The sequence below is a fragment of the Diadema setosum genome, chromosome 10, assembly GCF_964275005.1.
Source record: "Diadema setosum chromosome 10, eeDiaSeto1, whole genome shotgun sequence".
Lineage (NCBI taxonomy): Eukaryota > Metazoa > Echinodermata > Echinoidea > Diadematoida > Diadematidae > Diadema > Diadema setosum.
In genome coordinates this window covers 15,912,602-15,935,265 of record NC_092694.1, presented here as the reverse complement: position 1 = coordinate 15,935,265, position 22,664 = coordinate 15,912,602, and the positions used below count along the sequence as shown (strand labels likewise).

Here is a 22,664-nt window from a genome sequence, read left to right as displayed (position 1 = left end):
CGTCCAAACGAAACCAAGATTCTACCGATGATATGATTTATCAATCATTGCTTGGCGTAACAAAAGACAACAGTGGAGCCTCTTCATGGAGCGAGCATAACTAACATGTTCCCCGGAAATGTATTTTGTTTAATCACACTTATAGTAACAAAGAAATATTATGCAAGTAATGCTATATCTTGACAAAGGAAAGTTGCATTCTTTTGTAAATTGCATCGTACTTCAGTAAGAATTGATAACCCGATGTCACTGACAGTTTCTTTTTTTTTTTTCTAAGAAGGGGGTGGGGCGTATCCGAGTAATCTGAAAGAAAAATCAGAAAAAATATCATAAGACATATTTCATTTAATTAGATTTTCATTATTTGGCAACATAGGTTTGTTTATGGCATGGTTCCCGCCTCGCATCCAACTGGACCCCATGGAAGACCAGCTTGGCATAGCTGAATTTGGGCTATTCAGCCATCTTCTCAGATAGAAAAATGAACAAACAAACAAACCTCTGCTTTGGGCTAGAAGAGTGTCCCTGTGGCAAGACTTGACACAATAACGTTCTTCTAATGTGTTCTTTTTTAATCCTCATTTTTTGTCTCTATGTTATTGGAATCAAAATAAAGAATGAACTAAATGCCGAAAAAGAGTTATTTGTCAGAAATAATTTCTAGGTAATCAGCACCATAGTCGGAGGCGTGGGCGGGGTCGGGAGGCGTGAGACTGGAGCGGCCTGGCGGACGCCGACAACGCGGGCTATGTCCCGCAACTCGTATCATTCCAGCGTTCTCATAAACCTCCTGCTCTTCCTCCTTCGCATTGTCCTTCGCGACATCGTCACCCGGAGTCACGGAAAGGCAGAAGTTTCCAGGAGTAGTCTTTCTCGCTGGTGCTACTCGGGAGACTACGGACACGACATCCGCCGACCCTTTCCGACCGGCTGGCGATCTTGGCAGACGACCGCCAGCGAGTGAGCCGGTATGGCTCGCGATCACAGAGTTCTCATAGATCTGATCTGCATCGTCTTGTGCGCTTCCTTCTTTACCCTTAGTGTTATCTGGCACAGGTTTCAGCGAATTTCTGAGCGGTTGCACCGCCTCAGCGTTCTGATACGCTGGTTCGCTTCCCGCCTTTTTACCCTCCTCCAATACTGCCTTATTCACGTTTTCGCGCGAGCGACTCAAAATGATGGCGGGAGCATTCTGATATACGGACTCTCCTCGCTTTACGGCTACCGCTACATAAGATCCTGGCGCCTTTACGGAAGTAGGTGCTGGCAGCCTTGGACGGTTGTCCACATCTTGGAAAGGAACGTTCGGGACTAAATAATCTCCGTCTTCCTCGTCACTGTCTTTTGTAATCTTAAGTTCAACCTTCGAGTCCCCACTGGGAGGTAACCTCAAAGGCGGCGGAGGAGTGATGTTCAGAGTTTTTCGTCTATGTCGTATGCAACATAATCTGGATTGGGGAAAATGGCAGTATTAACGATTATGATGGATGCCTGATGATGTAATATTGCGAAAGACTATAATGACGAATAAAAAAAAAATGTGAAGAGTATAATACATAACTGTGGAAACTACAGTAGACGTAAGCAGAGTGATGACCATAGTCCTATTAATCTTATGGATGGACGAACTAGCCAATTCAAATACAGGAGTGCACCAAACGCCCCTGTTACGTTCACCTTCACTGGATGACAAATATGAAGAAAATGAAATGACACTCGTAAATTATCAATGAATGCTGCCAGTTCCGTATACAGGACACAACATATCTAGCATCCTTTCTGCAGTTGACAAAGTAGAATTGAAATCGGCTACGATACTGTGGCATATTATTGTGTGGCCTTATCACAACAATATGTCTCATGGATATTGGGTATTGCTTCCACGGTTACGTTGTGGGTTTCTGAGGAATCGTTGAATATTTGTAATGATCAATCCTTAGCTTTGAATACATTTTGGTGAACATAAAAAAATAACTTGTATTTTTCCCGAGAATTTCGAAAGGGCAGCCGAACTGCGTACTTACGTCATTATCAGAATGATGAATAAGACTATGGCTAATAGTCCGCCGCAAAGGCCCCCTACAAGGAAACAATGACAACAAGTAGTAAGCATTCCTGTTTTCTAGGTGCACCCAGACTGAGTTATAACATCTACTAATATCTAATACCAGGCCTATGGAAGTGAGCTAAGGACACCGTTTGAGACTGAGCTTTATATCTTAAGTTTTAAAGTAAAGACCAAAGTTCAATGATTATATTATTTTATGGGGCAACTAGGGGGAGCAGTATACATCATTCTTTAATACGCATCCATAATTTTGCATTTAGGAATCATTCTACCGAACGCAGTTATGATCATACTTGTATTCCGATCAATGTCTGTAATGGCTACATATTGACCACCCAGTCGGCTAATAACTCCTCACAGCCAGTAGAAAATTTTGCTCATAAATCATTGCAATATTGTTAACCCTAATTTGCACAGAGCATTATTGGCTTGGTAAGATGAAGAGCTTGAAGAGGCCCTTTACTTCAAAGCCTCTTTTCTTTAGTGCACACTTTACCAGAGTGTGTGTTATACGTTTAAATAGCTTAAAGGGCCCGTTTGAATTGAGTAATACATCATTTCAAAGCTTAAAGTTCGCACATGCTCTTTCAGAATCCGTCATTAACCATCGTTAACTGTCTGGCGAATTTTGGTTGCTTTTGGGATGCACGGTCACATAAGCTAGATTATGTTATCAAAATAACACTGACAATAAAGGTATTGACAGGATATTTTCTGTTTAGGTATGTAGACTTACCTATTAGTCCACCTCTACCGATGCTCGATGGGGTACCTGGTGGCGATGTGGGTAGGATAGTGATAATCTCTGAACTTGTAGACGATTTTGTCGACTGCTCGGTAGAGGGCGCTATCGGTTGAAAACAATCAGTGACAATAATTTATGATTCAAGTTCAAGTTCAAGTTCAATCATAGTTTATTTCCAATCAAAGAAAATCAAAACGTAATGCAAAGTATACATATCATAAAATGATATTGTCTACACTTTTACAAAAGGTTCATGTAATATACGAAATAAATTATATACATCAACATATGTACAATAATCAGAAGGAACGATGCGTATACATGTATACTTCGCGAGCTTTCAGAAAATAACTTCAATTTTGGAAAATAGCGATCCACAAAAAAGCTAAGCTTGTAGGACGTGGATCCTTAGATAATTGATGAGTAAGCAGTGACAATAATTTATGATTCGATGCAAGCACGCTTAACGTTTCTTGCAATGTCTTTAAATCTTGAAAATGTGCAGGGATTTAATAGCACTGAAATGTAAAATGAAAGCTGAGCAGAAGAGGGGGGGGGGGGGCAAGCCATGATAAATCTTTAATATTAAAAGCTCACCGGGAGGTAGTTAAGGTCATAATATTAATTTTCTGATTCAAACCAAATGCTCAAACTGTACACGTATTGTCCAAACCTGTCTGTCTTTATTGTTGTGCATTTTATTTGTTTATTGAATCAAGGATAGCTTTTAATTAACTCAGATGAAACTCAAACTCATTATGATTACTAAATAAAATGCACTTAAAATGTCATTAACTGCAGCTGCCATTGCTGAAACGAAAGCGAATATTGTGAGACGAAATTCAGGTGCACATTACTCACTCTCAACACATGAAGGCGTCGTGTCATTCCAATCCACTCCCTCCGCTGTGTCTATGCACACGATAACCGCCGTTCCATTGAGCTCCAGCCCGGCGTCGCATTGGAAGGTGACCGTGGAGCCCACCGGAAAGCCACCGTGGCTAGACCGATTGCCATTGTCAGGGGTGCCCGGGTCGTTGCACTCCAGGACCTGTGCACCTATTGATTTTTCAATAATGTTGAATTCAGTTTATTTCGCACACAACACCTATTATACTAGTAATACATGATAATCTGTTATGGATATGGAATCCAGTGACACCAATGTTGAATCGCCCGCACTGGTTACCCGACATCAAGAGAATCGAATCGTATTTCAAATCATTCTTCTATGCCATGAAGTTGTTATCAAGAAACATCCCCTTCTATTCTAAACTGTTGAAGACTAATCAGGGGCATACTACGAGCTTCACTACTGCTTGAGCCGCAGTTGTTTATAAATTGGAAATGTGTTTTCACATAGCAAAATCACGGATTAACGGATTAATGAAATCTTTATTACTCCACACGTATCTATGAAAAATATCTTCTTATAGGCGTTTTACTTAATGAACCAGCTTCATTTACCAGATCCCTGTTCACATGGGGATCATTTCACTTTTTCCAAACAAGTAGCCTGAAACTCCAGCCGGGATAGAGACAGACATTAAAAACACTTTGCAAAATCTTGATTTTTTTTTCTTCTAAGCTGTTTTTATGAGATGAAATGAAAAGTATCATCATATTCATTATTGTTCTCGATTGACATAAAATTTATAATTGAAACAAAGCAATTTTAAGCACAGAGTGAAAATTCTGCGACAAAAACAATGAATTCTACCTTGACACAAAAAGGGAATAATGAAACTTAAAGGGACTGTTCAGTACTGGTTGAGGTGGGGATTCATGTTTTGAACATTCCTAAGTGAGATAATGAAAAGCCTCTTATGAAATATGAAAGAGCATGTAATTTTAAGAAGGAATCATCGTTTATTTTGATGAAAATTGGTTTTCAAATGGCTGAGATATCCCAAAAAGTGCTAATAATATAAGTCGACATGCCACAACTTTATTAGGATCTGTTTGTTTCACACCTTGTTTTTTTGGATATCTCAGCCATATCAAAACCGATTTTCATCGAATAAACTTTTGATACCCCTTAGAACTGCATGCTCTTTGACATCTCATAGAGTGGTTTCTGAATATCTCGCAAAAACGGTAAAAGCTAAATCCTCACCTCGACCAGAACTGTACACACCCTTTAAATAATGAGTCATTGACAATGGACAATAAGAATTATGATGAAACAGCAACGACATGCAACAACAGATTACAGAAATATAACATGGTCACTTGGAAGTAATGAATCGTGATAAGTGCAAAACAACAACAACTTACAGATGCCACAAGACTATGTTAGGTCGTGTCTTTTATTTCATTTTAGCTGGTTTTGTTTTGCATAATCTAAAAGTAGGCCTATTGCTAACAAAGTGTGCTGCAAAATGACGACTGCGGAAATCTGAATTGAAAATTAAAATCAACTTTTGAATGTCATATATCTTCTTCTTTTTTTTTATTCCCATGATCGGCGATGAAAAAAAAAAAGAAAGAACGAAGAAGAACAAAAGAGGGAGATCGATCAAATTTGATTCAATATGCTAGGGACTCTTTAACTTTCAGGGTCTTTTTTTAATGCCTGCTTGATCACTGCTCAGGATGTTATCTTTTACAATATCCGGCTTCCTCGAGACATCGGTGTCAATGGGGACCAGTGCATCAAGTCTTCGAGTGACCACAGTAGATTAGACACAGGGGCTATGCGTCACACCATGTCACCCTTTTTATCATAAATTATGATGGGTTACTGAGAAAAGCACTCAACAGTAAACAGATGAAAGCAAATTATTTGTTTTCATTATCTAGGTTTTCTTTCGCAGTCGACAGTCAATGACAATCATTATTCATCATTTAATCATTCAATTAACAGATCATTACACACATGTATTGCTAACTTCTTCTTTTGTATCAATTGTTGGATGGTTTACTAATAGATATTCTTCTGAATCTGTTAAATATGATTTGTGCTGGCTGTCAGCTGAATCTTTCACAACCATCAATGTGTGTCTTCCTCTAAATGAAAATCTCACTGTCTGTTCAGGTGGTGGGTTTGATAAGAAAACTAAAAGTTAGATACGAGAGATAGATAGAGAGAAAGATCGAGAGAAAAAAAGAAAGAAAATCGTACAAATTCCGTAAATCGGGACGGACTTATATTATCATATATATATGGTATTATGAAATCAAAACACGTTTTCATGAAATAGTGAGGGAGGAAAAATACACAAATTTGATCACCAAGGGAATTATGCATTCAATATACACCCGTCTTAAATTGTATAAGTTACCACTTACAACTCGATTTGTTCTTGAAAGTTTTGATTATCATAAGAATATAGAAATATGCTTACTAAAGAAAAATGTTACCAATATGATTTTTTTTTTTTTGGGGGGGGGGGGGTAAGTATAAGGCCTAGAGGATATAACAGGTAAAAAGAAATGAATTCAAAAGATCATTTGATTAAGCTGAAGGTAAAGAACTCACCAAACATGGAAATGTATCTGATGCGTTTAATTCTATTTTGTTAATGTTGGTCGTTGATTACCTTCTAAAATAGAACATAAAATGATTTTACTTTATTTTTCTTCCTCCTTCCTCTTTCCTTTACCCTGCCAACAGACTGATGACGAGTGTATATTGAAGATTGTTGCAAAATTGAAACAATATACATCTAGAGGGTATGATGGAATAAGGGTTTGTTTTTTAAAGAAAATAGCGAATAACTGCTTCTTTTGTATCATGGTTGTGTTTAATTTTTCTCTCGCCACAGGGGTATGTCAGAATTCACTTAAAATAGTAGAAGCTCAGTTCAGTTTTTATTTCTGCATTTCAAAATCAATACAAATCAACAATTCAACAAAATACTTACATAGTCATTTACAGAGCTAATATTCGTAACGTTCGGATCATACATACATTTTTTTTTTTCAATAACGAATATTATATATAAAAGGAAGCAATAGGAAATGATAAAAATGAAATGCAGGGGACCATCATCATAAGCTAAGCTTGACGAGGAAGATGGCCCCAGGTAAAGAGATACATAAAGAAAATCTTGCCACTCACTGAGTGGGGGTAATTGTGCGAAGGGCACAATAAAGAGATACATAAAGAAAATCTTGCCACTCACTGAGTGGGAAGTAATTGTACGAAGGGCGTGCGGTGCAGTGCGGTGTGCATTGTGCTGGGGTGAATCTTGGTAAGTAATTCCAGTATTTAAACGAAATGTCCCTTCTGTATTTGATTGATTATAGACCAACATCTATATTTTGTAGTATATAAACAATTGTGGAAAAATTATCATATGATAATAATTTACCTCATCCACGTCAAGCTCTGCTTATGATGACGGTCCCCTGTATTGATTTCTCCTTTGTTAATAGATGCAGTATGCCTTGATATGTTATTTTGATTCATATGTCACTTCAGACTAATGTTGTTACGCAAACGATTTTTTTTTTTGGTATTGATTTGTATGTTATCTGTATCATTCTGTTTTCATTTGCAATTGTATTCGGAGAAAGAAAATGCAAAAAATAAACCAAACAAACAAACAAACAAACAAACTTATACCAAATCAGTTCGATTTTAAAAAGAGATATTCCCTCGCACCACTGCCAATAACTTGATTATAATATCAAATCATTGAATCATCTAGAAATTAAAAAAAAAAGTCGAATAAGAATATATACGGATCTTTCCAAAGCATTTAATACAATAAATCATGATATTTTGATTTATAAGATACGAATATATGTGACCCTGCACCACAAAACAAACAAAAAGTCGCCAGACATGGATATTTAGTTAAGGACAGATTCTGAAAGAGCAGACTCTAAGCTTTAAAATGATGTATAACTCAATTCATATGGACTCTCCTAATCTAAATATTGGAAAGAAAGCTAACACTCTGGATAAGTGTGGACCGAGAAAAGAGGCTCTGAAATACAGGGTCTATCTGTCTATTCAAGCGCTTAATCTTTACCAATCCGTGTTAGCTGTGGGATGAATTGGACAAAAAAAAAAAAAAACAGGATGTAAACCACTGGAGCAACAACAATGAAGGGATTATCAGTTTAAATTGAAATTGAGCCTGCTCTATCAACACGTTCTGTCCATGATCAACACCAACTTTCAAAGCAGTAGCGTTATCCCTTCATAAGTTATCAGACTTGAAAGTGAAGAGTGTGCAAAGGGTTATCAAGAAATAAAAAGGGGCCTCTAAGACATACCGGATCTCACTACTCTACAAAAAAGGGTTGGAGAAAAACTACTGAAAATGCACTTTCACATTCATTTTATGATCACACACTTAAAGGGATCTTATAGTTTTGGTTGAGACCTAATATCAGGTTTCTAACATTTTTTTGATGAGATAATGAGAAACCTCTGATGAAATATGAAAGAGCATGTAATTCTATGAGGAATTCAACGTTTCTTTGATGAAAATTGGTTTTCAAATGGCTGAGATATCCCAAAAAGAGCGATTCGAATAAAGTGTGGGACCCACACTTTAATACGATAGCTTTGTTTTACTTTGTTTTCGGATGTTTCAGTGATTCCGAACTCGATTTTCATCAAATAAACCTTGAATTCCTCTTGAAATGGTATGCTCTGCTGTACAATATCGTAAGTGTTTTCTTGGTATCTCGCAAAAAGTTACAAGCCCAATTCTCATCTCCACCAATACTGTACTATCCCTTTAAGAATAATGTAGAAGAAGGGTAGCTCTTTAAGAAAACACGAAAAAATAAATATTGACTTGGTTGACCCGTTTCACCTTTTTTGAGTCCTCACATGAAATCAAGGGGTGCGACTTTTTGTTCATTTTGTGATGCATGGTCACATATAGCGTTCGTTTTTTGTAACACTTTCATGTACTCTAGTATTGTTGATTACTATCTTGAAGGCATCAATATGTATTATCAATATACCCTGAATTCCGGAAGACTTATTTTGTGTGGGGCGTTTCTCAAGTTTGAGATCAATTCAACTCTTGATTTTATATTATTTGATAATGATACTAATATCTTTTTTTTTTAATTCCCACGAGGACTTTGACAAGCAGATAATTACTTTAAACATTGAAATGGATTAAGTTTCTCAATGGTTTGCGTGCAATGTATATATAAATACATATATATTTGTTTGAAATTTTATGCAGTTTTCCACAAATTTATATTAATACTGTATACAATGCACGTATTGATGGACTGTCTTTAACTGAAGTGAGATTTCCAAAATTCTTAGGAGTTACAAATGACTCTTATTTAGCTTGGAATGATCATATTCGCAATATTCATACATCCACAATTCTATTTCAAAAGCAATGGGAATTCGATACGGATTGAAAAACCTCTTATCTCAAATTGTCCCTATTATTTTATATAATGCTTTGGTTTTGCCATATATAACATACTGCAATATTGCATCGGGGACAAAAATCTCAAGTAGAATGAATCAGATTTGTGTTATTCAAAAACGTAAGGTGCGATTAATCACTAATTTAGTTTTCATTTGACCCCATGCGATACCAGTAGCTTGCTAATTAAAAATGATACAATTATTAATATACATTCTTCTCAGACTGCAATTTTTGTGCAAAAGTGTGGCGCATGCAACCGTCTTCCTTATTTTTTTTTTTCGCTACAAATTCTGCAGTTTACTCATTATCATCCCTAAAATCATCATAGCCCCAAAATTAATGAAACATCATGGGCCTAACGTCTAGAATTCTCTGCCAGTGTATATCAGAGTATATCGCTGAACATTTTTAAAAGAAAATTAGATATTTTAGTGAATTCATACCATTTATCAAAACTCATTAAACAAACCGTTTAAGGTGATGAGATTTGATATATTTCCATCTAACATAGATATACATAGAATAGTGTAGTGTTGAACACACCTTTAATTCACTTATAATAATGTTAATTCATCTGGGACTATATGATCTTCCTAGTTAAGGTCTGCTTATATGAAAGCGATCCCTTGCATTTTTCATTTGATTTTACTTTTGTGTAACTCTTTCTTTTATCGCTTTTATCGTGTACAATGTACAAACACTGACAAAGAAGAGCAATGTTTCTCATTGATTAACGGCAAATATCTAATCCTCTTTTTAACGTCATCAGAGATCACTATTATTTTTATGACTTAAGCAAGCTGATATGGATGAAATTACTCTTCTGAAGCACATCAAAACCAGAAAAAAAAAAGATGAAATGAAAACAAATTACAGGTGATTTGTGTGGCAGCCAAGAAAAGACATGTGAGGGTTTATGACGCCATGACCTAATCTTTAATCCATTGTAATTTCTTTATTATTATTATTATTATCATCATCTTTTCTTTATGGGTAGAGCACAAATCATTTTTCTGTAAATAAAAAAAAAACACTTCTTTTTTCAAATGGGGGGGGGGGGGGTAGAGAGGGAGTTGGAATGAGTGGGATTTAATTTGTAATCTTTTCTCTGTTTGATTTCAATGTGTTTAACTAATGTATACTTATATCCTATACCCGAGGTATAAGGTCGTCATTCAAAGGCAGCGCCCTTCAGAGTTGATGAGTTTACTTTTGAATATCAAATGGGTTAAAAAAACCCGCTTTGACCTTATTTGCGTAATCAAGGATCCACAATGAGTAAATAAATGACGTGATTTTATGGTGAGAAATTATACTAAATAACTAATCGAATTGAATATTTTAAGTAATCGCTATCAATTATTGGCACAGAGTAAATTCACAAACAGAACTGTCAAGTTCTCATCACAGTAAGTATTTTATCCAAATATTTGTTGGCATAAAAAAAATAATACTAATAATGTGGACATTGGTGCATAATATGGATGAAAAATTTGATACCATTCTAAAAGGCAATGAGGAATCCATCAGGAAATCAATGGACAAAGATTATCAAGTCGACATCATCCTCTCACTCAGTTGGAGTGTACATGCTATTCATGTTCCAAAATTGCAAGTTATGTTCTGGTGGTAAAAGAAAGGGTAACTTGGTATAACAATCACTGACCAATCTAACGAGAGTGTATGAGCAGCGTCACGTCATCATTAACAATTATGTTTCTGAAGGTATCAATATATCTATTTGAGATACCTTGAGCAGATCGATCATGAACTCATATAGTCGTTGAGAGTTTTTTTTTTTTTAATTACCTTTGCTTCTTTTGTTTTCCTTTGATATATAATTTTGAGCAGCTTTCTGGACAGCGTATCTTAAAATGATGTCATGCTTTCTGGGGAACTTTAATCGTTCTTGTATGCAAAGTGCTAAAAATAGAAAATGACGAGTCTTATAAAAGCCTCGTTATTGACCATTTGATGATCTCGATATTTGCAAAAGAACGAAATTTGAGAAAGGCAGTTTGGCACAAAATGTGGATATAATGCCGAACGAAAGTAATGGGGGGGGGGTGTAGCAAAACTATACACAAATCAATTATGCCTGTGTACAACATGCCACTATTTCTGTGAATGTTTCCCACACAAAATATTTTTTGTATGCCATATTTACCTTCCGACACTGATTTAGGTTGTCTGGGTATTTGGGCATTATCCCTGTGCTGTTTCTCCAAACAAGGACTGTTATAATCACTTTCATCACATAAGAGCGCCATGGTATAGTAAGGAGCAGTACTATAAAGTTCACGACATTTTTATATAATATTTATCATTTCTTAATGTTAACTAATGGCCCCCTCGTAATGGCATTGGGAGACTTAGGTCACGAAATGTTATGATAATCATAAAGAGGCGATAAAAGTATACTTGATATTAATGTTATACATAACGTCCCTTTTTGCGCAGATGGGTTTTGGTCTTTCGCTCTAACACCGTACATCGAAAACGTGCATCTTCTTTTTATAGATGGACTAAATTCATGTTTTGTAGTTAACAGAAAATATAAGATTATGCAAATAGAAGTACTAGCCTAATCTATATCGAAAGAATGGCAAGAAAAAGACAGTGTCATACTAAACATTTCATATTTTTCACAGAAGTAACAAAAAACAAAACAAAAACGAAGCATTATTGTCTATCAGACTCACAGTAGAAAGACAAATGTATACTTACGTGAACATCGTAGTTGCGTATTCCATGACACTAAAACCACCAGAACTGCCAGTAATATGCCGTTGAAGGAATAACCCATTTTCACCTTTTGATTTACAGTTTGTTTTCCGTGAAGTAAATTCGGACTACTTTCCCTTATGTAGTGTGCATCGCGATACACGTAATTATAGACCTATGCCATAGCTATGCAGTTTTGTAGAATAAGCACCCGTTACTCCACCAATATCTTGTCCAAATGGTTCACACTGTAACATTCAGTAATGTATCATAATGAATCGATCTACAAGACCCTAACTGGAGACCTGCAGTCAATGGTACTGGATTCACAAACGTAGGTGTACTTCTCGCGTACACGGAAGTATGCTGTGGAGCGCAGTGGTCTTCTGCCCGAAAGTGTGTCGCTTCCTCAAATTCCTTCATCATTGCACTCGCGGTGGATGGCAGGCCCACTTCCGCTTCCGGTGCCTATATCCTGCAAACGTTGACGCAACAATGGAGCGCTTACCGAAAGGGAACATGCAAACACAAACACAAACACCAAAAAAGATGATTAAAGAGTTTGCAAACAATTATATTGCGGGTAATGTTTGTTTGATTTATTTTCTCGCTGGCAACACAATATTCTATATATAAATCAAAATTCTTTTCAGTAATAATATCGCGGAAAACATCAATATACAGATTACAATGTACATAATTCGAAGAAAAAGCGAAATAAATGTATACTTAAATTCCAATAACAAAATATATTTTATAATACCAAATTTGAGAAAAAAAAAGAATACCTGAGAAATTATGCAGAAGGACTACCACTATAAGCGGATGCTTGGACTTATGACAGCCCAAGAAAAAAGCTATTATGTCAAATATAATGCATTATGTTTTAGTTGAATACATAAATGCTAATAAAGATACGGTGAATTATGATTACGATGATAACAAAGTGATGCTAAAAAATGTGATAATGAAGATAATAATGATAATGATGGTGACGATGATGGAGGTAATGGTGATAAAATGAATTGGTAGGCACAAAAACATAGTTCATAATCTGCTGTAGTTTTAAATCTTATTCACAGATTAAAAATATGATTAAAAGAAATTAATACTCATAGATTGCAGTCTGACAGTAGCATAGTTTTCAATCTGGCCCCGAAAGAATACAACGTTTTACATGACTTAATATATGGCCAATAATGACTTAATTCACAGTACAATATATAATATATACATATGATGCAGAGGGCCGCCGTTATAAGCCGTGCTTGAACAGACGGACAGCCAGAGTTAAATTACCATTTTTTATTGTAGTACTTGAACACTAATACAGATGGGCCATGTTAAAGTGCGTGTAAATCCAGTTTTATACAATTACTTGGTAAACAGGAGTGGTGCCTGTGAGTGCGTGTGCAGGTGATGAAGCGCGAAAGTGTTGATGGTCAGCACTTCTAAGAAAATGATTGGATATGTTATAATATGGGCGAAGGGTCAAGCAGCAAAGTAAAAGAAAAGGAAAAGGGGGTGGACCAAATATTGCCTTGTTGTTGAGTATAAGAGGTACATGTTTAATGATTACTGTACCGTATGATATTGTGCCAAGAAATATTTCTTTGTATTTGCCTTAAAGGAATAAAGAGATGTGCACTGTTTTATGTGGAGAGGGAGTGAATTCCAAATATCAGGCCCGTTATGCCAAATTGATTTTTGAGCTAATAGGAGTTTAGGGTTATTCAAATGGAAATCATTACGATGGCGCGTGGGGTAAGCATGGACATCCCTGTTAAGGGAAAATGCGTTGTGGAAGAGTGGGAGTAGATTTTGCGTGTATTTGAACATAAATATTGCTGTTTGAAATTTGTGTATATCGTCAACTTTAAGAACTTTTAGTCTAAGGAATAATGGATCAGTATGTTCTAGATAATGTGAGTTGGTACATATTCTTATTGCCTTTTTCTGTAAAAGAAAAATAACATTTACTTTGGTTTTATTACAGTTTCCCCAGACAACATTACAATAATTAATGTACGGTAAGATTAATGCATTCTATAACATAATGAGTACTTTTTCCGTTACAAAATATTTTAATCTCCGAAGTATTCCAATGGCTTTGGATATTAATGTGGTTATATTGTCAATGTGGTTATTCCAATTTAAGTTGGAGTCAAGGGTTACCCCTAAGAACTTGGTTGATTTTTTTCCAATAATGGGCATACCATCAATAATAATGTTATTAGGCATTATCGGTTGCAAATGTGAAGTATTGAAGTTTATAAAACACGTTTTATCTATATTTAGTGATAATTTATTGCATTTAAACCATGTAGAAATTTTTGCAAGCTCAGAATTAAGTATATCAACTAGTGTGTTTAAACAGTTGTGAGAGTAGAAGACACTGGTATCGTCCGCGAATAATACATAGGTGAGAAGGGTTGAGGAATTTATGATATCGTTGATATATATAAGAAAAAGTATAAAAATATATATTCAGATATATATATATTCAGATATATAATCTGAAAGTATATATATTCAGATATATAATCTGAAAGTGTGGCCCAATATATTCAGATGTATATTCACAGGCCCAATATATTCAGAGGCCCAATATTCAGAGGCCCAATATATTCAGAGGCCCAATATATTCAGATATATAATCTGAAAGTGTGGCCCAAAGTTCTGGTTCATTATGCCTTATATATAATCTGAAAGTATATATATTCAGATATATAATCTGAAAGTGTGGCCCAAAGTTCTGGTTCATTATGCCTTATGGATTTTTTTTTTTTTTTTTTTTAAGTAGATCCAAATGGAAGAGGTAAATTGGACAGATAAATACATTCATTAATTAGTTAAACGAGGTGTAAATTTAGAAAAGAACAACTTATTAAATTAACGAGTATAGTTAAAGGGTGTGTACAGTTCTGGTCGTTAGCTTCTAACGTTTTGCGAGATATTCAGAAACCACTCTATGTGATGTCAAAGAGCATGCAATTCTAAGGGGTATCAAAAGTTTATTTGATGAAAATCGGCTTTGAAGTGGCCGAGATATCCAAAAACAAGGTGAAACCAGGAGATCTTAATAGATTTGTGGCATGTAGTCTAATAGAGTTGTGGCATGTAGTCTTTTATCATGATCACTATTTTGGATATCTCAGCTATTTGAAAACCAATTTTCATCAAATAAATGTTGAATCCTTCTTAAAATTACATGCTCTTTCATATTTCAAAAGAGGTTTCTCATTACCTCACTTAGGAATGTAAAAAACATAAATCTCCACCTCAACCAGTCTCCCCCCCCCCACGGAAAAAAGCAGTAACTGACATTTTTATGAATGTTTACTTTTTTGCAAAAATGAATAGTTTACCCAATGCTCTCCAATGTTAATAGGTCAGTTTTGAAAAAAAAAATGAAAGTGACCAAAAATGCAATTTTTCACTTTTGCAAAAAGCAGTAACTGCATCCAGTTGATTCAACTTTGCAAGTTTCCCCACGGAAGAAAGCAGTAACTAACAAAGCCCACGGAAGAAAGCAGTAACTAACAATTTAGTCTAATCATTCAGACTCTGTATAGTCCTTCCTGTATATTTTTCCCTAATACCATTTATTTTTTCTACTATTTTTTTGTTAAACAATGTAAACAGCAGTTTCTTCCATAATTTAGGGGAGTAGATATAAAAAGATTGTTTAACCAGTAACTTGACTCTGCCCGCAAGGGATCATATGACAAGTTGTAGAAAAAGCTTCTTTCTGGAGACTAGCAAACCTGGCAGACTCAGCGCGATCAGAGTGCAGAATACGCGTGCAGCTAGCTGCATGCGCATAAATTCTGCAGCATAACAGTAACTAGCTAAACACTGCATCACATCACAGTCATCACTTGCACAGTATTGCAGGTCTGGGGGTGTTTCATAAAGCTGTTCATAAAGTTACGAACGACTTACGAGCGACTGGTAATCAGTTCTTGTGCTGAATTATGGAAATTCTGGTAAGTATAGCACATGAGAATTGATCACCAGTTGCACGTAAGTTGTTCGTAACTTTACGAACAGCTTTATGAAACAGGCCCCTGGTACAGTCTGAGTGATCATGCCAGTGCTAACCATGCTGTCACACAGTTTCTGCGGTCCAGGCATGCCTGTAAATCTATCATGAATTGCAGAGGAAAAGTCATGGTAGCCATGGCTTTGGCCAGAACCAGAAAATCTAGGTGAGCTGAAAATATATTGAAGGGAGATGAGCACTAATATACACTAACGTTAGATGTAGGCCCTAAAGTTAGGTCTACCGCGTACCAGATCTAACGTTACAGAGTAGGCCTAGATAGATCTATTGTTAACTGTTTAGTGTTAGACAAAATGTCAGTAGGCCTAATCTAACGTAATAGATCTAGGTCTAGCACTAACATTGGGCATAGATCTGTAGTCTAGCTTAAGTGTAACGTCAGAGTTCGACTAGGATCTAAGACGAAGAGACTTGATACTTTATTGTCTAGTCCAGGGTCATGTTTGTGTCAGGGGCCAGGCCGGGCACTTCAAAGTTCAATTAGGGTAGGCCTACATGTACCTTATTTTTACACAGAATTCCATTCAATCGACAAGACCTAGTCTAGGTCTAGCGTTAGGTCCTAGATCTTATAGATCTAGACTAATCAGAAAGTAGAAGAACTTTATAACCTGGTGGTGGTAACAATTCTCCTCCTATGGTCATGTGACAAGTGCAGTTACTGCTTTTTTCCATAGGGAAAACAGCAGACTCCTGGCCGTCTGCAGTTACTGTTTTTTTCCGTGGGGAAACTACCCAGAATCAAGGGTGAGCCACCGCAGTAACTGCATTTTCCTAAATAACATTTAAAAAATAACGGAAACATAATTTTTTCCTAGGTATTGTTAGACAACTAGGTATGGTGCATAATCATACCACAAAATTATTTTTGAATGTTTCTGTGTTTTTAAAGAATCTGCAAAAAACACAAAATCGCATTTATCTCAGCTCAGCAGCTATGCAGTTACTGCTTTCTTCCGTGGGGGGGGGGGGGGGGGGGGCAGCAGTACTGTACAGCCCCTTTAACTTTGTTATTCTAAGTTAAAGAGTGTGTTAGAAAGAAGTACTTTAATGACTGCTATCGTTAAGATTCCTAAATATTCAATTATCTTCACAAGAAGAACCTTGAAAGAAGTGAGCACAGAGAAAATCCCCGAATTGTGTCGTATATTTTAGAACACACTGACACCTTCTTAGTCTAATTTATGCATCATAGCTTAAAGGTAGGGGATACCTTTTACAGAACTCCCAAAATGCAGCAAAACATTAAATATGAACCTCAGGGGACTTGTTTAGGCCACTGCTTAGAAATTTGGAAGTCAACAGTTATCTAAAATTTGAATAATGCACAAAACTCAACTACTCATTAGTTCTGTGTGTCAGCCACACTTAAAGGGGATGGCTAGTAACCGATCAGTGGGAATCAGTGGGAATGCTGAGGGATGATTGTTCCAATCCTTGTGGGATTCATTTAAGAGTACATTATATATATCTACTGTTGTGTGAAAATTATTTGCTTCAGAACGGTCTCGTATTCAAGTAATGTGCAGATTAATGCCCCGTCACTGACCAGGGACGCTTACCTGGAAACATTAAACTGCACATTACTTGAATATGAGACCATTCTGAAGCAAATAATTTTCACACAAGAATAGATATATAATGTACTCTTAAATGAATCCCACAAGGATTGGAACAATCATCCCTCAGCATTCCCACTGATTCCCACTGATCAGTTACTAGCCATCCCCTTTAAGCCTGTTTGTTGCAGTCTTCTGTATTTTTTTTTTTATCTATAAACACAAATCTAAAAGTATAAGAGCTGATGTAATAACATATAGAGTGTGTGGCAAGAATGTATGTAGAAATGTTTGTAAGTTTTGATGAACTTTCTTCACAAAATATACATGATGGACACATATGCAGTGCATGGGTCTGCAAAGGTAGCCTAGTAATGTACTGGAATTTACGGTGAGCCCCGAAAAAAAATTCAATTCAAAATCTAACGGTCAATAAAACTGTACGAAATGTTACCTTCCACTTTCAATACTTTATGGGAGTTTCTAAAATGATACTCTCTTCAACATACCACTGTGTTTAAACAACTCTTCATTTAAGGCATGCAAATGGGATTCCCTACCTTTAATGGATCAATTAGGGTAATTTGTTTTCATCGCAAAGACAAGGAATGACAGTTTAAAGAAAGAAAAAAAAAAAAACCTAACTCAATGAAAATGACCAGCTAAGATATTACAATTTCATGTTTAGAATCAAACATAGTTAAGGTGATTATTTCCAAAGCACTGTCATGACTGCGGTAATATTGTGGGACGTGTATACCTAATAATATCGGTTACAGTTCATTTTTCGAATTTTTTACACTGATAAAAACTTCTGTGTCATGAAAAAAAAAATAAAACTGGGTATTTCATGATTCAGAAGGTATTGCCGTCAAAACCACCCTGTGAAATCAGCCGCCAAGAACGAAATATTACCACACAGAGCAAATCATTACATTCTAAACATGCAGTAACCATTTCAATTCCATTGGCACTGCATAGTGCTAGATATTGTCCTTTGTGCTTTCTATATGCAGATTGTTCAAACATTGGTGATTCTTTTCTGTTGTCATGGCTATGTCAAAGTTCAAAATCGAGCATTTTTCCCACACAAATCTTTCGATTTCAATACAAGTTTGATCAGCGCATGCGCAAGAACAATGAAATTGTTGCAACCTTGAATTAGCGAAGTGTACATCCTTGTATGGTTGCAGAATTGAGTCACATGTAAATGATTGTTAGACGTCAAACCTAAAGAGCTCGAGGCAGCACCGGAACGCTGGATGAATTTCATGCTACCGGTTTGAAAGGAAACCCTATAGCATGTGTAGAAGTGGACCTCGGTTAGAAAGAAAATGAAACTACATTGTACTAGCAATAATTGTAAAATGAAAACTAACAAAACAAAACACACACACACACACACATACACGCATACACACACACACACACACACACAACATTTGCTGTAATCGGACCAATGTATATATAAATAACAATATTATTTCTGACCGGGATATCTACAGCATTACACAATATGGAAACCGGTATACTCTCACACATTCTTTGCGTGGGACAACTAATCAACTAACAACTACTAAAACTTTCATTGCTGAGAATGTGGCACGCGACTACTCATCATTTAATCCCGAAATGTCTTTTCGGAGTGGGGGGGGGGGGCATCCTGTATACGTATAAGAAGCAATCAGAACTCGGATGAAAGTACCTGTAGAAGCTGTTCGCTCTTGTATTATAGTCGGTAATTAGTATACAAATAATGAATGTTTATGAATGCAATGGACAGAATATTTCATGAGGTGAAAGATGAAATCATTCAACGAGGCGCAGCCGAGTTGAATGGATCAATTTCATCTTTCACCGAATGAATAATATTTTGTCCATTGCACGAATGAAAAAACATTTATTATTTTTGTTTTATATAACGCCTAAAATAGATCCTTGTCATTTGATGTTTTATTAACTTAGAAACAGGAGAGAATCTGAGATCGCGAGAGTGCTAACTTTACGCTAGGTGCACGCTGTCGCATACACATACTGCAAACGCAAGCGCGTTTAACACGCGCAGTGTGCCGGGTTATGTTCTCAGCGAGCGTGCAATGGAGCAAATCGTATGGATCCAAAATTGCACGGTAAATGGAGCCACAATTGCACAGATGATGACGTCATAGTGAAATGGGCCGAATAATCAATGTCAAACAACCAATCAAATGACTAGGATCTCTTCTGGCGTTATATAATATACAAATAGTGAATGGTCACGAGTGCAATGGTACGAGATTTCGCACGAGGTGAAAGATAGAGGCGCTCTATTCAACGAGGCGAAGCCGAGTTGAATAGTGCGCCTCATCTTTCACCGAGTGCGAAATCTCGTTCCATTGCACGAGTAAAGACCATACACTATTTGATTTATACAACGTCCAAGTAGATCTTTTTGGTCTAAGTAGGCCTAGAAGTCTATAGGGCCTATAATAATGTATGAAAAATATAGCCATACTTACATGTGGATCCACTGCGATTCTCTTTCTGGCTTGTGCAATCAGTGTCGATACAGGTCACAGCTATACTAGCGCTCGTCATACACGTACACTAGCACTACGTAGGCCTACGTACGCGCATGCATGTACCGCACACGTACCTGTGCTAGCTGCATGCGATCCTCAATATGCAACACACAGTACACGCAGTACCGTACAATTTCTCGAACCGTGGAATAGAACGAAAAAATCGAACCAAGTTGCACGCAAAAATAGAACCAAAATTGCACGGCGCGTTGAATGGAGTGCTTATTTAATATCACGTCACCAACAATCCTCCAATCAAATTACAAGGATCTACTTGGACGTTGTATAATTGTTTATGCACAACGCAAGGAGTGACCTCTTGACATGATGGGGTGAAGGGGGGGGGGGGGTAAAGACCATAAATGAGTTCTGATTCTCTGTCACACACAGGACCTCCATTTTACACGCTATCCGAGGAACAGAGTGTTTTGCCTCTTAAAGAGCAATTACTTCTTAGCTCGGCTCAGTGGGACTCAAACGCCAGCAATTTGATTGGAAACCAGGCACGTCCGTTACCACTGGACCACTATACGGCCACTTAAAACGACTCCTCATTAGCACACCATGTTCGCGTTCACGTGATTTCTATGGGCCTCGCGAGAGGAACATAACCTTTTAAGCGTCTCATGTTTCAGGACTTGTGTTACTTGCGACGTGTAAACATGGCAACGGACAGGAAATTAATTGTTATTATTAGGTTCTGCTTGGGATTTCCCGATGAATAGAAAGTGGACACATCCAATACCTACACAAATAAAGTATGTTGGTGCATATTTGTTTACGGCTCAGTATACATGTGAGTTACTTTCATAAAACAATTAATATCTTCCACTGATGTTTGTCTTGTAAGCTAGGCGCAATTCTCACTTTAGAGAACTCCGCCCCCTTTTTTGTTTGCTTTTTATTGCATCAAAAAATAACATATCAAAGTTATAAATGGCATTATAGTTTTTGTACCACATCGTGCTCTCTTCATTTTTAGAAAGGGCGAAAGTGTGTAAGGAATCAATGATATCCATGGCACAATATATAATGGCTATTTCTTTTATAGTTATAAGCCACACATTTTCGATCGCATATCAGCCATTATAATAATGTAAAAGTATGGATGAGTGTGGATATAAGCATTATACTGTAGTACAGTATGGATAGTATAGTATGTATAGTATAGTATAGTATAGTATGGACTCATTGTATTGTAGCATAGTATGGATATAAGCATTGTATTGCACAATCTTGATTTAGACCGAGTCTCTCATTTGGTAACCTGTTCGTGTGAAGTAGAATTTCAGACGAATTATAGGGGCATTCCAGACGATTTTCATGATTTCACATCATGTAGCACATAAAATGTAAAGTTCCATTTATAGATTTGTTGAATCTATTGTGGTCTTTGAGAGGTGTTGAGCAGACAAACCATACTTTGAAAAACCTAAAACAAATTACACTGAACAATGATGATGACATATAGGAGGCTCACATATTTCAGAAATGTAGCAGTGTAATTCCAGTACATTGAACATAATTTCTCCTTATTTAATGGAAATGAAAATAAAGTTGAACTTGAACTTGAACTACAATACCGCTTGCTTAACAAGTTCACCTGTGTATAATCTTTGCAAGCCTTCAACTTTTGTTCTGCTTCCTTGAACCCCAACTCACACATTATTATGGTGAGGCTGTCATGTCATCATCCTTGTTCATTGCAATTTCTTTTAGATTTTGAAAACATCCTTATTCATCATCCCAGTCACTATTAATTCTGAAATGTTGTACCCAGTATGACTAATTTATAGTTGTTAAAATGTGAAAGTATGGAAATCATCATGGTCATCCGAAGGTTTTCTTTAACGCGTTAGCAGTGTACCATCCGAACATAATGATTCCTGTCCTTGCTTGTAATCATAATGTGCATGACTGTTGTAATTAAGATGATAAAATATGTGACATGATTCCCCCCCCCCTTTTTTTTTTTTTGGTATATAGCAGACGGACTACAAGACGCCTAAGCAAAGGGTGAACCGAGTGACTTCGCAAAGTGTCAAAACTACACAGGAACACAAACTGATAACATAAAAACATAATAATTATTACGCATTACGGAATAATCATTCTTGTTAGGGACTGTAAGAGCCCATACGTATGACAAACTGACTCTTTCCCTGACTCAACACTCTGTACAAGGAAGCTGTTTTCCCCCATGCATGAAAAAAAGAAGAAGAAATCGACAAAGACACTTCTTGGCATGAATGGGCTCTGCCTTGTCCAATATAAACAGCCAGAGAGTTGTAACATTGTAGAAGAAAGACTGCAACCAGGGGCAGCAAAGCTGTCGTCGAGGTATGTCAGGTTATCGACGGCCAGACGATTGTCTGATGGTTTTACTCTATTTCGAGAGAATTAATTTTGAATGTGGATGATGACACTCGTGCATCTTTGAGGATTTTTGAGATATTCAAGATGGCCGCTAAAATCTGAAATTCCCACATTATTATTTCCTTAATCAAGATAAATTGTCATGTACTCTTTGTTTGTTGTTGTTGTTGTTGTTGTTTTGTCTGTTTTTTTTTTTTTTTTTT

The 22,664-nt window shown here is 36.5% G+C and overlaps 1 protein-coding gene across 1 annotated transcript; it reads right to left on the bottom strand.

Moving 5' to 3' along the window:
- Positions 1 to 640: 640 nt before the first annotated feature.
- LOC140233608 (uncharacterized) lies at positions 641 to 12,066 on the bottom strand. Its single transcript, XM_072313707.1, has 5 exons — positions 11,903 to 12,066; positions 3,675 to 3,872; positions 2,805 to 2,915; positions 2,025 to 2,079; positions 641 to 1,448 (listed from the first exon to the last, which is right to left on the bottom strand). The coding sequence occupies exons 1-5, from the start codon at positions 11,979 to 11,981 to the stop codon at positions 641 to 643; spliced, it is 1,251 nt and encodes a 416-aa protein (XP_072169808.1). The 5' UTR covers positions 11,982 to 12,066.
- Positions 12,067 to 22,664: the final 10,598 nt, after the last annotated feature.